The sequence below is a fragment of the Pipistrellus kuhlii genome, unplaced genomic scaffold (assembly GCF_014108245.1).
Source record: "Pipistrellus kuhlii isolate mPipKuh1 unplaced genomic scaffold, mPipKuh1.p scaffold_m20_p_2, whole genome shotgun sequence".
Taxonomy (NCBI): Eukaryota; Metazoa; Chordata; class Mammalia; order Chiroptera; family Vespertilionidae; genus Pipistrellus; species Pipistrellus kuhlii.
Genome location: NW_023425515.1, coordinates 169894355 through 169914841, shown reverse-complemented (window position 1 = coordinate 169914841; position 20487 = coordinate 169894355). Strand labels below are relative to the sequence as shown.

The 20487-nt window shown below is 45.8% G+C and overlaps 3 protein-coding genes across 8 annotated transcripts in view; 2 read left to right on the top strand and 1 right to left on the bottom strand.

Annotated features, from left to right (window-relative positions):
- Nucleotides 1–1677: 1677 nt before the first annotated feature.
- On the bottom strand, nt 1678–6923 carry MMACHC (metabolism of cobalamin associated C). 3 transcript variants are annotated; one of them, XM_036447905.2, is made up of 4 exons: nt 6771–6923; nt 4137–4331; nt 2915–3067; nt 1678–2259 (listed from the first exon to the last, which is right to left on the bottom strand). In XM_036447905.2, exons 1-4 carry the CDS (start codon nt 6849–6851, stop codon nt 1843–1845), a joined length of 846 nt encoding a protein of 281 aa, XP_036303798.1. In that variant the 5' UTR covers nt 6852–6923; the 3' UTR covers nt 1678–1842. The 3 variants fall into 3 exon arrangements, with proteins under 3 accessions (XP_036303798.1, XP_045440734.1, XP_045440735.1); XM_045584778.1 differs by having other exon boundaries at nt 4137–4460; nt 6771–6877; XM_045584779.1 differs by lacking the exon at nt 6771–6923 and adding an exon at nt 6743–6765.
- Nucleotides 6924–7051: 128 nt separating this feature from the next.
- On the top strand, nt 7052–11201 carry CCDC163 (coiled-coil domain containing 163). 4 transcript variants are annotated; one of them, XM_045584775.1, is made up of 11 exons: nt 7052–7369; nt 7455–7622; nt 7741–7774; nt 7973–8163; nt 8273–8354; nt 8535–8721; nt 8833–8900; nt 9393–9460; nt 9703–9791; nt 10547–10674; nt 10922–11201. In XM_045584775.1, exons 2-11 carry the CDS (start codon nt 7551–7553, stop codon nt 11038–11040), a joined length of 1038 nt encoding a protein of 345 aa, XP_045440731.1. In that variant the 5' UTR covers nt 7052–7369; nt 7455–7550; the 3' UTR covers nt 11041–11201. The 4 variants fall into 4 exon arrangements, with proteins under 4 accessions (XP_045440731.1, XP_045440732.1, XP_036303796.1 ...); XM_045584776.1 differs by having other exon boundaries at nt 7052–7622; nt 7976–8163; XM_036447903.2 differs by having other exon boundaries at nt 7052–7622; nt 10619–10669; nt 10917–11201.
- Nucleotides 11202–13645: 2444 nt separating this feature from the next.
- Nucleotides 13646–20487, top strand: part of TESK2 (testis associated actin remodelling kinase 2) — a 115618-nt gene continuing 108776 nt past the window's right edge. The window contains exon 1 of the mRNA XM_036447897.2: nt 13646–13981. The gene's annotated coding sequence lies outside the window, so the exon portion shown is untranslated. The remainder of the gene's footprint in view (nt 13982–20487) is intronic.

The window sequence follows — 20487 nt, the reverse complement described above, 5'->3', positions numbered from 1 at the left end:
TCTTCATTTTAGGGACATTAGTCTTTGATTTACTCTTTGCTTTACTATGGTAAAATGAGAAGTGAGAGCTGCTTCAGAAACACAAAAATTATAGAGGGGAAGTACAAGACACAGGGAATGGAATTGAACCAAGCTGTTAACTTCATTTAAAAAAAAATGTTTTGATTTCATAGAGGGGGATAGAAACATCAAAGATGAGAGAATCATTGATTGGCTACCTGTTGCGCGCCCCCTACTGGAGATTGAACTGGTAATTTGGGCTCGTGCCCATTGAGAATTGAACTGTGACCTGGATCATGGGTTGATGCTCAACCACTGAGCCACACCCACACCACACCAGGTGGGCAAGGTGTTAACATTTTTTGTTATATCTGGAAAGAAGAGCAAGACTTGCTCTGGTGTTATCCAAGGTACCGTACTTAACATTTATATTATAGGCTGCATTGTAAGTTAAAGCACCAGTGATATTGATTACTTGGGTATTTATCCTACAGTATAGGGAGGGCTGCATGAGGACCTTAAGATGACTTCCTTTTTTTTTGTAAGTGTTTTTGTTTTTAAATTCTTCCTCGAGGATATGATTTTATTGGTTTTTAGAGGGGAGGAATGGAGTGAGAGAATCATAAATATGAGAAACATCAATCAGTTGTTTCCCACATATACCCTGAATGGGCATTGAACCTGTAATCTAGATGTGTGCCCTGACCAGAAATGAAACCTGCAACTTTTTGGTGTACAGGACAGCTCTTTAACCAACTGAACCACCCGGTCCAGGGAGATTTACCTCTGATGAAAATCTGCTACTGGTTTTGTAAAAGGTTAGCATTAGAGGCTCTAATTTTATAACTGAAAGGGAGAAGGTAAGCACAGTGTTGGTATTTGTAGGATAGAACCTTCCAAATCAAAAGCTTAAGGTTGAACACTTCTCACCTTCCCTGGGGTCTAGCCTTGATGTGAGGTAGTCCTTTTTTTGGCCCTCATTCATACTACTGTCCTGAAAAAGGTAGTTCTACGGGTTTGGGTTCCTCCTGGGCTTTTAAAGCTACAACGGAATCAGAACTGAGGATATATTATATGGTGACCTTCCAGCCTATCAAACATCAAGACATGTGCAGCATTACAGAATTCCTAACAGCTCATAATACTGCAGTAAGCTAGGCTGTTTCAGAAATGCTTTACATATATTCAGTCCACACAATAACACTATGATACATTATTTATTTATACTATTATTTAGAGCACATGTGTCAAACACAAGGCCCGCGGGCCAAATCCGTCCTGCCAGGCCTTGCAATGTGGCCCGCACCGCGCTGTCATCACTGCACTCCGCTGCGTTTCCATCACAATGACAGTTTATGACTGTTCAGTAAACCATTCGGCCCGCGATTTAGGCTGGATTTTAGATTTTGGCCCCTTCTCTGATTGAGTTCGACACCCCTAATTTAGAGGATTGGTTGTCTCTTATGCCCTACATCTAGCATCTTAGAGCATTGCAGATAAATGGTAACAAGCAATAAATATCCCTTTGTCCTTGTAACATGTAGCACTGCAGACTAATGGTAACAGGCAATAATTCCATATGCCCAGGCAGGTGGGAATTCAGAATCTGCCTTTGTCTTTTATTCTATTGAAATACTAATAATGATTTAATAAGTCTTCAATTTCTTAGTGTCTTGACCAGACTTCTGAGCCTCATTATCTTCATTGAAGATCTCTACTATATAATTCTTTTATCAAAAGTAATCATCTTTTAGCTAAAATAGAACCTTTGCCTTGTCAAAGCCAGACAGGGCTTACCAAGTACCATTGGTATAAATAGGGATCCTACAGGTGAGGTGGGTATCAAGGGCCAGGGGATGCCGGTGGTGAGACCCTGGGGCTGAGCCACCCCCTGGCTCTGCTGAGATTCTGTGACTTGGGTATCAGTGTGGTAAAGAGAAGCTCGGGGGATGCAGAACTAGGCTCCCTTGAGGGTTGGGCCAAGCCCAACAAGGCCAAGCGCTGGGCAGGTGGTGTGGAAAAGTAGGCCTTCTGCTCTTCGGAGTAGCGCTCCTGGGGTGTCACAACATCCCTGTAAGTCCAGTCACGCCAATGAAAATTGAAGCTTTCAAGCAGGGCGATTCGCTCAGTTCTTGTTGGCACACAGTCAAGGGGTTTAGTGGGTGGCAAATCAGGCACTTGTATTCCTGGCAGCAGCAATACCCCTCGGATGGCAAACCAGCCCCCAAATCGGGGATGTATGCACACACCTGCTATACGCTGGGGAGAGGGTAAAGAAAAGAAGGTCATGGACATCACCTTGGCACCAAGTTCAATTATCACTGCAACTAGGCTTTTTCACTTATTCACACAATGGACACCAATTTCACTGTGAGCCTCATCTACTCTTGTAGATGAGCTTACTCTGGCCATGAGGAAAGATTTTTTTTTCTTTCTTGATTTTTTTAGAGGAAGGGAGAGGGGGAGACAAAGACATTGATCAGCTGCCTTCTGAACCCCGCCGCCCCCCCCCCCCCCCCATATGCTGGGGATGTGCCGCAACCAAGGTACATACCCTTGACCAGAATCAAACCTGGGACCGACCCCTCAGTCCACAGGCTGATGCTCTATCCACAGAGCCAAACTGGTCAGGGCAAGGAAGGGTTTCTAAAGCAGAGTTTCAATTTCAAAGTCTCACCATGGATCTAATCATTGCTCTGCCCTCTCCATTATGTAATAGTTTTATGAATAGACAGATCCCTTAATTATAGACTCTAGAAAGCATACGGGGCTGGACTGCTGGGTAGGGAATACCTTCTTCCTGGATTGTATCTACAAACTCCTTTACCCCTGGGAGGTAGGAGAATGTGAGAACTGAATGTGATGGGCCTTCACTATTTTCTTAGTCTCTCGTCATTCATACTTGCCCTCTGACCTGGGTTCCCCAGGGATCAGCCTCTACATCCTGTCGTTGGTAGTAGTAAGCAGCCCCTGCCACATGGGCTGCTGTCTGGGCCAGAATCTTGGGGCGCCGGTTGGGGTGTACCTCGTAGTCAGCGATAACTTCAATCTGCAGCTCTGGGAGGCTCTGGGATGGAGGACAAGATGGAGGCATCTTTTAACATGACAGGAATCATGACCTTGTCTTAGCCCTAATTTGTGTCAACAAGGTCCTCTCCTCAGAAGTTGTGTTTGAAAGGAAGACAACCTTAAAAGGGGTTGGGGGGGAGGGGTGGGGTCCAGTGTGAAGAAAATGATACACGTTTAAAGGTCTTGCTCAGAAACCTCCATTATGAGAGGTAAGCTGGCTCTGCCCTCCAGAGTTCCAGTGTGGAGGAAGACATGGGAGATCCAGTGTTGTATATAATTCTATAATATTAAAAGCATGATATGCAAATTGACCAAACCACCGAACAGCAGAACCGTCTGGATGACCACGCTATGACATGCACTGGTGCCAGGCCAGCCAAGGCGGGTGCTATGCGATTGGTGGTAGGGGACCACCATCACCCCATGATCATCCCACGGAGGGAGGCCCAAGCCACCTTCAATGGGGCCATCAATCGGGGGCTCTGCAGAACCAGGGAACCAGAGGTGTGTGGCGGTGGATACGGGCAGCACCAGGCCAACGTGGGTGTGGGCAGGTGTCAGGGCAGAGAAGCTGGCAGCCAGGGCTGCAAAGCCAGCAGCTGGGGGAAGGAAGGCCTATCCATGCAGGAATTTTGTGCATTGGGCCTCTAGTATGTAAATATGTACATGTGAGTGTGTGGCAGGGAAATATTGTTTTGTCCTTAAGTCCCCAAAGACAGCATAAAACTTCCAGGTCTAGAGCAAAGACAGGTGAGAGACGCCTGGGAAACGTTGGATTATTCATATTTCATTTGGAGGTCAAGGGAAATCTGGTCTGAGGTTCATTTATTGATAGTTGTCCATCAGCGTAGGGCGAGTGAGACTGATTTCAGACCTGGGGGGCTCCTAGAGGAAGGAGACTCAACTTGCATTGGGAATGCAGAATGGGGAGATCACAAAGTCAAGGCTGGATTTCATCCTATGGAAGTGGCCCCTAACCTTAGATAGATCTAGTTCTGCATTGAACTTGGAGTAGCTAAAAGCAGTTGCAGGTTTAGAAGCTGGGGGAGGATATGAAAGCTGCTCACCTTTCTAACGCGGCCTAGGTGGTAGGCCACACATTGGTCCACAGGGTCAGTCAGTGGTTGGAGGTGGCCGCTCTGCAGGAAGGGCTTGAGGGCCCGGTCAAACATGGCAGGTGTGCTGAGTACCAGGAAGGCCAGGGTAGGTCCTGGCAGGGGCAGGTGGAAGGCTGAAGGCAGGACTGCATTGTACCATGCCACCTGGAACAGAAAATACATACCTTAACCTGGCATTGAAGGTCTCATATATTGTGTCCCAGCCTCCATCTCATTCATTCAATCATTGAATTTCTACTGATGCTCTGTGATGTGTGTTTATGGGGCATTTGTCTGAATTTGACAGGAAGTTAGACTAGAGAGGGAATTAATGAACAACTAAGAACAAAACAGTTGACTGGTACAACGACAGGGCCAGGTGACCGTCCTCTGAAATTAGAAAAGGCTTCTTGGAAGCTGAGCCTTTAAGGCTGGGAGGGAAGTGAACAGGCCGATGTGGGGAGGAAGACTGGTGTGCATTCTAAAAGATGACAGCATAAACAATGTCAGGCAAAAAGTACAGGGCGTATTTGGAGAATTGCAAACTTTGAAGGGTCTGTAGAGGAAAGCAGAGGGAGAGAAGGCTGGAGATAGTGGGAGTAAGATTATGACTGGCCTTGGATTCCAATTTAGGAATATGGGTCGAATTTGGTAATAATGCAGGCCATTAAAGATTTAAGGAGTAAACTGACAGTAGCTGCAGTGTGCAGGATGAGTTGGAGGCAAAATGACAGCAAGGTTATTGCAATAAATTCAAATGTGAAATGATTTGGACTAGAGCCATGGTCGGCAATCTGCGGCTCACAAGCCACATGAGGCTCTTTGGCCCCTTAAGTATGGCTCTCCCACAAAATACCACGGCCTGGGTGAGTCTATTTTGAAGAAGTGGTATTAGAAGAAGTTTAAGTTAAAAAAATTTGGCTCTCAAAAGAAATTTCAATCGTACTGTTGATATTTGGCTCTGTTGACTAATGAGTTTGCCGACCACTGGACTAGAGCATATACTGAATGGAAGAGAATGGATTTGGGAGATTCAGGAGACGGATTCTTAAAGGTCCTGGTGGTTGATTAGATGTGGGGTGGGGAAGTGAGGGTAGGAGCCTAGAATGACTGGCAGAGCTTTAGTACAATATCCAACTATCCAAATCCACCTGACCCACCAGATAGGCATCCGTACTGTCCCCCCATATCTGCTACCCACCACCTCTTTTATTCAAGCTGTTCCTGATATTTGGGATGTACATAACCTTCCTTCTAACCTATCTTTTATTTTAAAAATTTTTTACTAACCTTTATAGAGAGAGAAACATCAATCAGCCACCTTTGAGTTTGAGCCCGCAACCTGGGCATGTGCCCTGAATGGGAATTGAACTGGTGACTTTTAAAAAATATATATATTTTATTGATTTTTTACAGAGAGAAAGAGAGAGGGACAGAGAGTCAGAAACATCGATCAGCTGCCTCCTGCACACACCCCTCTGGGGATGTGCCCGCAACCAAGGTACATGCCCTCGACCGGAATCGAACCCGGGACCTTTCAGTCTGCAGGGCTACACTCTATCCACCGAGCCAAACCGGTTTTGTCAAGCTGGTGACTTTTTGGTGCATGGAATGATAGAACCAAATGACCCACACTGGCTGGGACCAATTTATCTTTTCATATAAAGCTCAACTCCAGCCCTAACCAGTTTGGCCCTGTGGATAGAGAGTCGGCCTGGGGACGCTCTATCCACGGAGCCAAACCGGTTTCCGCTGATCGATGTTTCTAACTATCTCTCTCCCTTCCTCTCTGTAAAAAAATCACACACACACACACACACACACACACACACACACACACATATATATATATATATATATATATATATATATATATATTTTTTTTTTTTTTTTTTAAAGCTCAACATTTTTTTTCTGGAAAGTCCTCTCTCTCAAACTAGACCCAACCTACCCCCTTCCTCTATAATCTCTCCTAGTACTGCTGTGGGCCACTCAGCTGAAGGAGTGAGAGTGGGCTGTCTCTTAAGCAACAAACAAAGGGTTCAAGCTGAGCTGATTTAGCTTTCTGTCCACGTGTATGGCTCAATGGAGGTGGCAACTGATAAGGAGAAAATGAACTTACATAAGCAAGGGAAAGTGGTGGTGCAAGACTTGTGTGTCAGTACGGCGCAGTTGCTATACCCAGCCTAGTGGCTGGTGACTGGCAACGCTACTAATTATTCTTCTGTTGGAAGGAACAAACCAGCCAGTTGTTTGCTTGTTCAACAGCACGGAATGTCCTTTCCTTTTCAAATGACCTAAATCCTAGTCATGCAAACCTTCCAAGACTTGCCCTCTTCTAATTCCTTCAGGAAGCTCCCCAAGTGATTCTGGCTCTAAGGGTGCCTTTCTTCCCGTTGATTATGTTAAGTGACAGCCACAAGGTTACTGGATTGTCCACAGCTCCTACCTACCCAAGCCCCCCGTGACATTCTGTCCCAGGAGATCAGAGGTACACGGGATCAGAGGAGCTCCAGAAGGACCAGGAGGCTTACGGGCCTCACGCCGGTAGCTCCAAGGCCAATCATATACCTCACCCTAGCACCGCCGGAGAGAGAAACAAACCTGGAAGGGGTAAACCTCGAAGCCAAAAGGGCACAACGTGTCCTCAATCTTCTGCTTCAGCTCAGAGACTTGCGGCTCCATGCTGCATGCTAGGCGCTGAGCTTGCTGGGGAATGGAGTCTCAAGGATAACCGGAGCCGTTAATTTTCAGCACAGATTGGACTCCATTTCCCAAGAGCCTGTGCGACCCAAAGCGGGACACAGTTGACTGCGCGATGCATCTTGGGATACGTAGTTTATTTGTTCCTTGGAAACAACCACTACGGCATCAGAAAGACTCGGTTTCCCGATAAGCTTCACGGTGGGCGTGTATATGCACGTATTACCTTCAGGGAAACGTAGTTGGGTCGCCTCCATCGTGGGTTGTTTCAGCGAGACGAGAACTCAGTTTCCCAAATGGCGCTGCGGCAGCCAGTCCAAAGTCAGACTTTCCTGGCCTACTGAGGTTTTGAACCCTGCGGCGGCAGTAGTAGCTGGCCTAGGTTCGCATGATGGCGCTAGTATCCTGAGTCTGGGAAGGTCTGAAGCACGATTCGGCGCCTTAAACTCACTCCTAATATGTACAAATCAGGATATCCCGCTTTCCCGCTAGTTCCCCAAATACGCCTCTGCCCTGACTAGTCCCGGAGGCGTAGTTTTGGTCTGATATTGCATCCCTGCCCCAAGTATTCCCTCTTTCAATTTGACGTTGTGGCCTTTCCTGGCTTGTGTGTCCTGGCTTGCTTGGAGAGCAAGGGCACAAAACGCCGGGGAGACAGACTCCTTGCCGTAGGCTGTGAGTATGAACCTGAGCTGGTCTGAGCAGCTGGATTCGCTTCTCAATGCTACAGACGGAAATGTGGCCAGGACTAAGGTGAGGGGAAGTGAGGCCCCGGTTGGTTGGTGGCTTGTTCAACGGCTGGAATGCCCTTGGGAGTGTGGGTTAAAGGACTCGGACAAATCTCATGAGCATGCATGTGTTTCTTTTGTAGCAACGGTTGTATCCCCGCGGCGTCTCTGCTGCAGGTAAGTATTGTCTCTTTTCTATCCCCTTTCAGGACCTCTTCTCCCTTTCAGGAAGATCTCTTTCAGGATGATCTCTTTCAGGATCTTCTTTTTCCAGTGCCTGTACCATCCATTATTCCTTCTGCTGTCCAACTATTTTCTTGAACAAACATCCGCCCCCTGCTAAGTGGTGCATTTGTCCCTTTTTTATTTCCTCAGCAGGAGATCTGACTGGGACCTGGATTCCCCCTAATCACTTGCTTCCCCAACCAGGAGCCCCAGCTCAACAGCCTTGGGCTCTGGAGACCCCTATTGTTCCAGAGAGGCTAAATTGGGCTGAGGTCCATAAGACAACTTCTCTCTGGGATGAAGTTACTATTCTTAGATCCCAGCTTCGATCCCAGGGTCAGGTGAGGCTTGGAATCCTAGGTGTGTACTAGTAAATGTGGTGTTCGTGTGAGACAAGGATACCAGAAGTTGGGGTATCACAGTAGCTCATGTGGTTTTCTGCCTGGGTAGGTGACTGAGGCACTAAGACAAGCTGTGCAGGGCCTGCTGAAAGAGCAAGAGCAGCAGAAGTACCAGATCTGTGCCCTGGAAGGTATCTCGCCAGTTCTTTTCTTCATACACAAAGCCTCATACATACGCAAACAATTTTGTGGCACACTTGTTTGTGTGTGCATTTGTATCTTGATTGACAGTAAAGTCTCAAGGCTCATGTGTGAAGGTCTTAGAGGGATTGACCCCCCCTCCCCCCTTGTATAAACTTGTCCTATTATAGCATCACTAAAGTTGCTGCAGGGGGGCCCAGAGCGGAAGGCTATTCTCCTGGAGCAACGCCTGGACCGGCTGAGAAGGGAATTGAGGGGCCTTCGGAGCCAGGTGCAAGAGCAGGCCCAAGCCCAAATACAAGCAGGTCCACAAAAGTGCAGTGTTACCAGTGGCTTTCACCAAAAGCTGCAGAGTGAGTAAGTGATGGCAAGGCCTCTCCTTCAGGCCTTTGAACTCCAGGTCCTCTGGTAGCCTCCTCTGGGCTTCTTGATTGGCTTTTTAGAATGAGACTGCTGTCATCCCTGTAGGAGGCAACTGCTGTGGGAGGAGTCAGAAATCCTGAGGGAAGAACTGAAGTTGCTTCGGGACCAGCTGAGTGAGTAAAAGATGGGAGGGAGGTTCACTTGTCCTGCTTTCTGGAAAGCCTTCTTATTCTCCCAGCAAGTGGCCATAGCTCTAAATGCTTGAGCTACTCCGAAGTCTGGCCAAGTATTTGTCTTGCCTCCAGAGGTGTGATCCTACTCTCCCCAGTCAGCTTGGAAACTTCCTATCAGCTGGACCAGAATGCTTCTATCTCAGTTTTCATCACCAGACTGGGAACAAGGCAGGGAGGAAGAAGGAAAGAAGTTGGGGTATTCCCTTACTTCTTAAAAAAAAAAAAAAAATTCCCTTCTTCTTAAAAACAAATCTTTATTGATTTCAGAGAGGGAGGGAGAGGGAGAGAGGGAGGGAGGGAGGGAGAGAGAGAGAAATATCACTGATGAGAAAGAATTATTGATTGGCTGCCTTCTGCACGCCCAACACTGGGGATTGAGTCCGCAAGTTGGACATTAGAGAACAGCCTTCTTACATGTTCTCTCACCTGCAGCCCAGCATCAGGAGCTGATGCTGAAACAGATGGCTGAGGGGCGGCAAGTTCAGGCCCGCAGCTGGAAGGTAGGACCAGGATTGGACCTATCCCTTCATAACTCCCTGTTGTGGCCCCTCCCTTTCTCTGTCTGTCCTGTTCTGCAGGCAGGCCAGGATACTCTTTCCCTTCCCTATCTCTTCTTCTTCCCTGTGATGACTTCACTTCCCTTCAAAGCTCTTCTTCCTAAGCCCTCTCCTACAGTTATGGGGAGGGGGGTTTCTCCTGGAGAGGGAGAGGTTTGGTTCTACCTGGGACCATATTCTGGCAGATGTTGGAGCAGCTGCAGAGTGGCCAGGAGGGCAAGGAGGCTGCCAGGACAGAGGCCGAGGATGCCCGGCGGGAGCATGACCTCCTCAGGTCAGGGGGTGTGGGTACCTCTGTCAGTAGAAGGGATTTGTCTTTTGGAGGCCAGGAATTGGGGACCAAAGTTTAGCTATCCTATATTTGACACTAGAGGCCCAGTGCATGAAAATTTGTGCACTTGGGGGTGGTCACTCAGCCCGGCCTGCACCCTCTTGCAGTCTGGGAGCCCATGGGATGTCTGACAGTTTAAGTCCGCTCCCTGTGGGGAGTGGGCCTAAGCCGGAGTCTGGCCTCCCTCTGCGGGAGACAACCGATAGGCCCATCGGAAATGGCACAGGCCAGTAAGGGGCTGGTCTACCCCCTATTACTGCCACTGTGGCATCCCTCTGCAGGAGGTGACCAGTGGGCTGATCTAGGGCTGGCAAATGGCCAAACCCCTCCCCCCCATCACCCCACTGCTGTCAGTCACCGCCACCCCTGATTGCCATCCACTAGCTCTGCCCACTGGCACCTGCCTTGGCTGGCCTGGCGCTGCCTGCTTGCTGGCCCCACCCCCCAATGACGGATGGTTCTGCCGTTTGGTCGATTTGCATATTAGGCTTTTATTATAAAGGATGGGCCGATAGGGGCAGCACGAGTATCTAGGTTACAGCCCAAAAGGGCAGTAGTGGGTATTCTTTATTTGATATGGAGTCAGTGAGGTGTCTGTATTTGGAAGATAAAGTGTGAGTTCTGGCCTCAGGAAGGAGGACAGTTCCATGCTGGAAGGGCCCCTTTGACCCACCATCACCATTTCTTTCCCTTTCCAGGACCTCTGTTCACGTCCTTGAGTCGAAGCTACCCCTGGCTGCCACCTTTGCCATGTCTCTTTCTTCATCTAGCTCTGAAGTCAGTCATCAGGACAGTAACAGTAGCTGGGAGCTTTTTAAGAAGCGAGGTGAGAATAAGGGCAGGGATCCCAGTTGTGGGTAAGGCTGAATCTAAATGATGCTTGAATGCCACCTGCCTAATTGTCTGGCACTAGGTAATATGCAGTCTCTGCCTTCTTCTTTGTAAATCCATTGACCTCTGTTACTACTTCTCCCTAGTCAGACCTATATGTACTTCCCCAACAGACAAGCCTACTTCTGTGTGTCACAGTGCTTGCTGATGGTTTGTTCTGTCTTTCCTTTCTCTCTTCTTAGATCCCCAGAAGAGCACCCTTTCTAACCTGGAACCCAGCAACTTTCAGCTCCAGGTCCAGAGCCTTGAGCAGGAGGACCTATCCTTTACTGGCTCCAAGATACTCCTGAGTGACCTGTAGGGATTTGTAAGAGTAGTAGGATAAAGTCTTTGCTCACCTTCCCCTCAAGGCCCGGTTTCTGGGCTCCCTACCCTCTTGATCTAGCTGGTATCTGCCTTCCGTCCTGAGTCTTGTCACTGCTTGCCCACCTTCCCAACAACTGCAGTAAAATGGCTTAACCCTCTCTGATGTGTTTTCTGTGAATCAGCACCCACATGGGTTAGACTCAGCTGTACCTTTTCTTCCTCCTGTAGCATGACTACTACCTACCATCTCTCGGAAATCCAAGTTCATAGACATTTATATCTGCACCTTCTGAATTCAAACCCTGTGTTCAGTAGAACTTGGAAGGAGGTGGGAGCTCTCATTTTGGTGGGAGAGGTAGGACAGTGCTCTGGGGCAGTACTGCTGTGGGGAGGCGGTGGACGACGAGACATTCTAGTGGGCCCGGGAGTGTAATAGGCGGCTTTCTCTCCTTGTCTTCGCTTCTGCTCTTGAGCCTTACTCCAGCCCTTCCACACCTCTTCATCCTTAAGCAGTCCAGGCTACACTTCTGTAGCAGTCTATTTCCTGATCTCCTTTCAATCTCTTTGCCTCTAATCCATTGGGTTTACAATTTTTTTTACTGTGACCTCCGGTAAGAAATAGGTTACATTATAGCTTAGTAAATATAAATATATATTTATTAACTGAAACAAATCTAATGATTCAGTACTTACTAGGAGTGATGCCCTCTGATATTTCCCATTGAACATTTTTTTGTGGCTTTTGGTTCTGATCCTTCCACCATTGGTTGCTCTCTGGAAAATATATTTTCCTAGGTAGATGACGGGTACATTACTTTCTCCTTACTTGGGCTTTGTATTTTAGACAATGCAGTTGAGGATTTCCTTAGTAGCAATAGCATCTCACTGAGGTCTCATGAGATCTCTTCCACTGCTAACTATAGCGAAACGATAATACCATCCATCCATCCACCAAATGGATGTTTATTACATACCAGTTCTAGTATGTATTTACTCTGAGCTAAGATATTGTAGTGGGCTCATGTAAAAGTCCTATTGCTTAGTTCAGTCCAGCTGGGAAGAGGAAGCAGTTATCTGAAATAAAAGCATCATAAAAGACTGATGGCAGGAACTACTTCCTTATTATGGGGTGAAATAAGTAGCAGACAGGTCATGAAGAGTGGCCTTTGATACCTAAGTAAGGCAATCCTTGGTTTTTACCCCACAGCATTAGAGAGATTGCTGAGAGTGGAATGGTAGAGATCAGGTCAAACAGAACCTATTTAAAAAAACAAACCAAAAAACTTTCCTACTGAACCAGGTATAAGGAACTCCTGATTGATAAATCTTTTACTAGTCAGGTGATACATCTGGCATGGTGGCATTATTCATTTAGTTCTATTTACTACCAAGTGCTCTACTGACTCATCAGCTACTCTACATTGGGCTCTGTGGAAGATAGGTTTGCAAGGGTGCCAAAGCTCTTCACAGCAGAAACATTTAATAGCTATATGGATCAGTGGTATTTGAACTGTCACCAGGTGGCAGCATATGACCTGTTTCCAAAAGAATACGTAACAGAAGAGGTTTCCGGCCTAGGGGACTAGGCTACAGTGTTCTTTTCTCCAGAGATCCTGTGAGCTAACAATCTTCCTAAAAGTGTCCTGTTAAGGCTTCTCTCCTGCTCGGGAATCTTCCCCCCTCATTCCCCGCCCTAGGATTGAGCCCACAACATAGGCATGTGGTCTGGCTGGGAACAAACTGTGATCTCCTGGATCATAGGTCCATACTCAACCACTGAGCCATGCCAGCGGGTTCAATAAAAAAAAAAAAAAAAAATGTTTTAAGTGCCCAAGGTCCAGCCATGTGGAAAGCATGAAGAAATGTGTGCCTAATGAATAGCTGAATAGAATTATAGTCTCTACGCAGCTCTTTCAAAGTCTTTGGTTTTCAAGCCAACTCAAGTGTTACCTCCTCTAAGTAGCCTTTTCCAGAATTAACTTTTAACCTAGTGAATTGCTCCTTCAGCTTTTTGTTTAACCCTATCCACTGCTGTTACTAACTGAAGTCGTTAACACAGTTAATTGTTTATGTAACAGTTTCCTCCCCTGCCGCAAACCGCCCCCCCCCCCCCACGCATGCTGAGATGCAGGAGGCTGTGTTCACAAGACTTTTCCTTAAACAGATAGTCTTACTCAACTATACGTTCAACTACCCAAAAGCTGCGCCAGTCGAATACATTTTCTTAGGGTTTGTTAATTATCACTCATTTATGTGTTTGGAATCTCGATTGGTCCACTTTGTGTTTACCGTCCCGCCTGGTGCGAGGCTCTGGGCCTGGGGTTCCCCCCAGGTGCCTTCCCTCCGCCCCGCTCCTCCTCTCCGGCACACTGCCTCTCCTGTTTTCACCTCCGCCTCCTTCTTATTGGTTCCCTCCTCGCCTAAGGCTGTTGATTGGCTCTTCTCGACGCCCATTGTGCCCACCCTAATACCACGTGGCATCCCTGACGCTCATTGGTCAGTTTCACCACCTCGTTGATTAAGGGTTGGCTGATGATTGGCTGCTCTTGAGGGAGGGCTTGAGGAGAAGGGCGTGGCCCGACGAAGCCACGCCCCCAACTCCCGGACCGGCCGGGCAGGCGTTTCAGTCGCCGGTGGCTGGGGAACCCTGCGGGTATTCCATCTGCCCTCTCCGGCTCCCCGGACGGATCACCCTGGTCCCGCCACACAGGTGGGGGGAGCAGCCCTGACTGTGGGGCCATGGCAGTAGACTCCTCATCCGCCGCCGCTGCCAGCCCCGCGGGATCGTCAGCTTCTATGCGAGGGACCCCCACCACCTCTGCAGGCTGAGAGCCGCTGCTGCCTCCGAGCTGCGAGGGCTACTATGCTCCCTCTTGGCCACCGCTTCCCCGTCCCACTCGCGCAGGCACCCCTCTGGCTGCTCAGTCCCGCCTCAGGTAACGCCAGCCGAGCACGTGAGGCTCGAATCCGGGGCACCCGGGCCCGCGCCCGCGCCCGCTGCGTCGCCTCGGCTCCGGAGCATAGGCGCTCGGGTTGCCTGACGCCGACAGGACCTCTTCGTTTCCCAGAGATGTGCCTCTCAGCTCTCGGGGACACCCCTCGTCTCCTTCCCCTTCCCTTTTCACTTCCCTGAAGGTCCCGGGACAACCCCCGCCCCGGCCCCCTCACTCTCACCCTCTCGGCTCAGAGGCCTGGGACCCATTAGAAGTTCCTTCTTATCACGAATTGGTCCTTGACTCCTCTCAGGGACTTTCCTCAACTTCAGAGACTCAAGAAATTTAATTTCTTCAGAGAACTGTTTCTGAGACCTCCAGCTCCACATTGAGAGCCTCTTCCTCTCAGTTACTCCCTCCTCCCTCAGGGATCGGGTCTCCCTCACTTTGCTTCGCTCACACACAGACTTCCCTCGCAAACAGCCGCTTCTACCCCCGAAAGATTCTTCCCCTCAGACACCACTGCCTCTCCTCCCGTCACCCCTCTTCTCCCTGCCTCCTCTGCCTTTACCCTTCCCTGAGACTCTGGACTAAGCCAGTATTGTTTTACAACCTTTTAATTTATGCCTCTAAGAAAACCTTGCTGAAGAATTTGGACTTTATTTTGTGGGCATGGGAGCCATTGCAGGCTTTGTAAGTAGGAATTTGGTATGATTGATTATCTGATGAAAATGTGGAGGAAGAACTGAAAGTGAAGATAGTGTAGATGCAGAAAAGCTTAGATCGGCAGGAAAACTAGCGTGCTAACTGGAGTAATGGCAGGAAAACGAAGAGAATGGCCTGCAATTCTATGAAGTTTCAAAACAGTTGACAGAATTCGCGGAAGGTTTCTGACTTGACTGATGGGGTTGGTTGCTAGTGTTAATTGAAGTGGGGGACATAAACAGTCTTGAGGGAAGGTAATGAATTTGGTTTTGGACAAGTTCCGTTGGAGGTGTTTTTCAGATATTACTGTGGGTAGCTGAAAATTTTGGTCTGAAAATTGGGAAAAAGGTTAGAATGGAATACATACATTTGAAGGATCAGCAGAGACTATACGGGTGATATTTGAAGCCTTAGTATGGACGGTAATACTGAAATAAGAGAAGGGCTGCGGACCACAAGGAACGTTGTTGTTGGAAGGGTAATAGACACTGAGAAAGAGGGTTTAAAGGAATGGGACAGGAACTGAAATAGAATGGCATTATAATAGAAGCCAAAGGAAGAAAGAGTTTCAAGAGGGAGGGGGCAGCCATCAGTGTCTGGTACTCCAGAGGTCAAGTAGAATGAGATTAGGAAGAAACCATTGAATTTTGCAATTAGGAAACCACTTGTTCCCTTTGAAAGATACTTTAGATGCCATGATGATGGCAATAATAGCAGTAGTCAGATCATAGTGGGTTGAGAAGTACATGGGAGGCAGTGAGTAAAATTCCTCTTTCAACAAGTGTGCTTGTGAAGGAGAGTCCATGGCAGTGAAACTTTATTTTGAATGTATTATATTCTAGGCACCATAAAGATACTTTGTAGATCACACAGCCTTGTGACCTAGGAATTAGTATCCCTCTTATAGTTGGGAAGAATATAGGCAAGAATTTGAACAAGGTCTGTCTAGCTTTGAAACCTATGTTTTTTTCCACTATGGCACGTGTGTATTTTTCTTTTTATTACGGGTGGAACAGTTTTGTGAGTTGAGGGGAAATTTACCTAGGAAATATGTTGGGCATTTCTTTGACACCAAAAGGATAGAAGTCAAGGTGGATAATAATGTGAAGATAATGATAGATGGGAAAGAAAGTGAGGGGATTTGACAGATGGCCTTATTTTCTTGGTGTGATTAATTATCCGTGAAGTCAGTTTTCTCTGGAGATGGAACAAACTATGGTGTGTTTATGATTTGGGTATTACAATTATGGCCATGGGAATATTTTGTGGAAAACGAAAGAGGAATGGATTAAGGAGTTAAAAAACAAAGATTGCTAACCACATTGAGGGCCCAGTTAAAATTAATTAGAAATAATATATTTGTAATAGGGCTGGGATTATAAGAGGTAAAACCTTCAGAGGGGCTGGCAACCTTAGAGAATAAGGACACAAACAGAAATGTGTTGAAGATGAGGTTTTCTATGAAATACAGAATGGGAAAGCTGAGTTCAGTATTTCAAGGTAAAAACAAAAACAAAAAAATGGTGTAACTGTCTTAGTGCTGTTGAAGGGGAATGGAAGTATAATTTATTGAAGTAGTGGGAGGTTAAGGTGTTAAGTCTGTTGAACATGTCATCAGTATGAATGTCAATAGTAACCCAATATGATAGCAGCAAATGGAACCGAGGAAATACTGGGTACTCTAGGTGGGGCTGCTCAGTGTTGAGGCACTCAGAATTGCATTGGAGTTCCTTGGCACTTGTTAGAAAGTAGTTCTAGGTGGTACAGATGTTTGTATGTGAATTAATGTTGAGATCCTCAGATACTTGGTGCCCTGGATGCATGATATATTATTCTTATACAGATGATCTCAAACACAAATCCTTTGAAAGTTGGCATATGATGGGCCAGTTTAATTCTATTTAAAAGTACGTGTTTGGAAGGCGAGGCTAGGGACTCACCACACAAGGATCTCCAATAACATTTTGTACTTAGGTTAATTTTAAACAGAAAATTATGTATGCACTCATTCATTGTCTCACTTAGAGTAGAAAGCTGACTTGCTTTAATGCTTCCCCCCCCCCATATGAAAGTGTTTATAGATATGTTTTCAGTGTCATACACTTTATTGTTTGCCAGATAAATGTTGTGTTGGAATTTGAAACCTATGATAAGGGCTTTTATGAGAATTTTGTCTCTTGTCAATGAATACAGCCCAATCATCATATTGTAGAGTGTGGGTGATAGTGAATGTTTTGGACCAACAAGAGTATTTACTCTTTTCCAAGTCATTACATACTAGTGTTATTTTTTGCTGAGCATTCAGCGGGAGTAGTTGTTTCATAAAAAAGCCTTCTTGTGATAATTTTTAAGTCTTCCATTCCTGAAAATTTCAGAAAGGAAAAGCATTGGAAATCCTAACTATAATCAACCCTTGTTAGTTATATAGTTGTAGGCAAATTTCTTATCCTCTGTGAGCTTTAGTTGTGTTTTTTTTTAATTTTTATTTTTTTAATATATATTTTTATTGATTTTTTACTGAGAGGAAGAGAGAGGGATAGAGAGTTAGAAACATCGATGAGAGAGAATCATCAATCAGCTGCCTCTTGCACACCCCCTACTGGGGATGTGCCCGCAACCAAGGTACATGCCCTTGCCCGGAATCGAACCCGGGACCTTTCAGTCCGCAGGCCAAGGCTCTATCCATCGCTCTATCCACTAAGCCAAACTGGTCTTGGCTAGTTGTTGTTTTTTAAAAATTTAATCTTTGATAAGGTAACACATTCAATTGTTTAAGTAAATATTTACATATTTATGTTTTATGTAAACAGTGAAAGTGTCACTCCTTGCTTATTCCCCACCTACCTAGTTCCATGCCCATTCCCAATCACTTTTACTAGTTTCTTTATATTCTTTTAGACTTACTTTAGGCCAATGGTTGTTGTTTTCATATTTTTACCAATTTTCATGCAAAAGGTAACCCACGGTTCTCCACTGTTCTGTACCTTCTCTCTCCCTAACCCCCAATCTGCTTTTTTCACTCAATATATCTTAGAAACCTTTCAGATCAGTATTTAGAGAGCTTCTGCTTTATTTATTTATTTTTTAAAATAGATTTTATTGATTTTTTATAAAGAGGAAGAGAGAGGGACAGAGAGTCAGAAACATCAATGAGAGAGAGTCATCGATCAGCTACCTCTTGCACACCCCCTACTGGGGATGGGCCCGCAACCAAGGTACATGCCCTTGACCGGAATCGAATCCAGGACCCTTCAGTCCACAGGCCGGCCAACACTCTATCCACTGAACCAAACTGGTTTTGGCGAGAGCTTCTGCTTTAAATAAACAAAAAAAACACCTGCATAGTATTACGTTGAGTGAATGTATCATAATTTAACTATTTCTTTATTCTTTTACATTTGTGTTGCTTCCAGCCTTTTGATATGCTAAGCAACTTTATAATGAAGACCCTTGAACAAATGTCATTTTTCATGTGTGTAAAGGTATTTGTGGGATACATTTGCAAAAAGTGTGACTTCTAAGTCAAAGGATATATATACTAATTATGAAAAATATTGCCAAGTTGCTTTCCTAGTTATTATTCTAATATACATTGCCTGTTCACTCAACATTACCTATATCACGGCTAATACTTATATGATACTTACTATGGGCTATATATTATTCTAAGTGCTTGATATATGTAACCTCATTTAATCTTAGTAACATCCTTTTGAGATAAGTACTATTATTATCTCCACTTTTTAGATGAATAATTGAGGAATATAGAGAATTTAAGTGACTTTCCCAAATCTAAGTCAAAGGATATATAAATATTAATTATGAAAATGTGGCAGAAATTCAAATTGAGCAATCTGGCTCCAGGATCAGTGTTTTTTTTTTTTTTTTTTTAATCAATCTTTATTGTTCATATTGTTACAAAGTTTCCTCATTTCTTCCCCCCTCCACCAGGTTCCCACCCCACCCTCTGCCCCCTCCCCATCCCCCATTGTCCTCATCCATAGGTGCAGTTTATGTTCAGTCTCTTCCTCCCTCCCTTTCCCCGATACTAAATCCCTTTTCAGATAGTAAATCAGTTACTTAGCATTTTCTCATATCAATAATACCACCACATGCCCAATGATACATTTCACACAAAAGACATTTCCAAATAGGTCAACCAGCCTCATCCAGGCCCCACCCAAGGCACTCACAGATCAACACCCCAGCCCTATACATCCAGATCTAAGCCTTCATCACTTGATTCAGCAGACCCTCAAGTTCCCACAAAAGTTTCCAACCATGTCTGAGAGGCAGCCGTGGGGCAGGGGCAGGCGAGGAGCGAGCTGTTCCTGGCCTGGCCTCTGTTGCTCTGGGTCATTCTACAACCAGCTGCTCCAGGTCTGGTCACTGCCGCTCCCGACCTAGTTGCTCTGGACCTGGCTGCTGCTGCTCCAGGCCTGACCGCACCAGACCTGGCTGCTCTGGGCCTGGCCGCTCCCAGCCTGGCAGCTGCTGTTCCAGACCTGGCCGCACCAGACCCGGCTGCTCCGGGCCTGGCCGCTCCCAGCCTGGCAGCTGCTGCTCCGGGCCTGGCCGCACCAGACCCGGCTGCTCCGGGCCTGGCCGCTCCCAGCCTGGCAGCCTCTGCTCCGGGCCTGGCCGCACCAGTGTTGTTAATATTATGCTTTGCTATGATCAAACTTGAAGTTTTCCCAATCTGATAGAGAAAAATTATACCTCAGAGAATTTTTAAAAAATTACATTAAGGTTGCCGAAACCGGTTTGGCTCAGTGGTAGAGTGTCGGTCTGCGGACTGAAAGGTTCCAGGTTCGATTCCGGTCAATGGCATGTACATTGGTTGCGAGCATAATCCCGATAGGGGATGTGCAAGAGGCAGCTGGTCGATGTTTCTCTCATCGACGTTTCTAGCTCTATCTCTCTCCCTTCCTCTGTAAAAAATCAATAAAAAATATATTTTAAAAAAATTAATTAAGGTTAACCATTTTTTTTAATATTGTTTGAGTCATTCATTTTCCTTTTCTGTAAACTGTTTAAACTCTTTTCCTATTTTTCTGTGGGGTCATAGGAATCCTTCCTATTGATTTATAGGTCTCTCTTTACATATGATATATAAATATCAAACATATAAGGTAATTTTTTGTCTGTGATATTGCAAATATTTTTTCATCTTGATATTGTCTTCTGACTGCTTTTATTTTATTCCCATGCAGAACTTTTAGATTTTTACGTAGACAAACTTCTCAATCTTTTTCTTTAAAATTTTGAGTCATAGTTAGAAAGGCCTTCCCCATGTGAATCCTTAGTTTTTTATCTATCCCATAGGAGTGAGAAAATTGAATTATTGTGAAGGTCAAAGTGCTTTGTCAACTGTAAATCATGATACAGATATAATAAGGTGTTATTTATTAATTTGTCTTCTTTTAAAAAAATATATTTTTATTAATTTCAGAGAGGAAGGAAGAAGGATAGAGAGAGAGATGAAACATATTGTAAATGATGAGAACCATTGATTGGCTGCCTCCTGCATGCAGCCCACAACCAGGCATGTGCCCTTGACCGGAATCAAACCTGGGACCCTTCAGTCCACAGGCCGAAACTCCATCCACTGAGCCAAACCTGCTAGGGCTAATTTGTCTTCTGAACAGCTGTTTAGAGACTGTCATGTCTTCTCCTACAGTAAATGTAACAGAATGACATAATTTTTTTCCACAATGTGTGAAACTAGGGTGGTATTGATCTTTTTGTCAATGTTTTCTTTGGTCAATTTGCATGCAATCTTTTTCAAAAATAGGGGCTGTGGC

Coding starts and splice junctions, on each gene's coding strand:
- MMACHC (XM_036447905.2), bottom strand. CDS start 6,851: ATGGAGCCGCAAGTCTCTGAGCTGAAGCAGAAGATTGAGGACACGTTG. Junction 4,332..6,770: donor TCGAGGTTTACCCCTTCCAG/GTTTGTTTCTCT, acceptor TTTCTGTTCCAG/GTGGCATGGTACAATGCAGT. Junction 3,068..4,136: donor ACCTAGGCCGCGTTAGAAAG/GTGAGCAGCTTT, acceptor CCTCCATCCCAG/AGCCTCCCAGAGCTGCAGAT.
- CCDC163 (XM_045584775.1), top strand. CDS start 7,551: ATGAACCTGAGCTGGTCTGAGCAGCTGGATTCGCTTCTCAATGCTACA. Junction 8,164..8,272: donor AGCTTCGATCCCAGGGTCAG/GTGAGGCTTGGA, acceptor CTGCCTGGGTAG/GTGACTGAGGCACTAAGACA. Junction 10,675..10,921: donor GGAGCTTTTTAAGAAGCGAG/GTGAGAATAAGG, acceptor CTCTCTTCTTAG/ATCCCCAGAAGAGCACCCTT.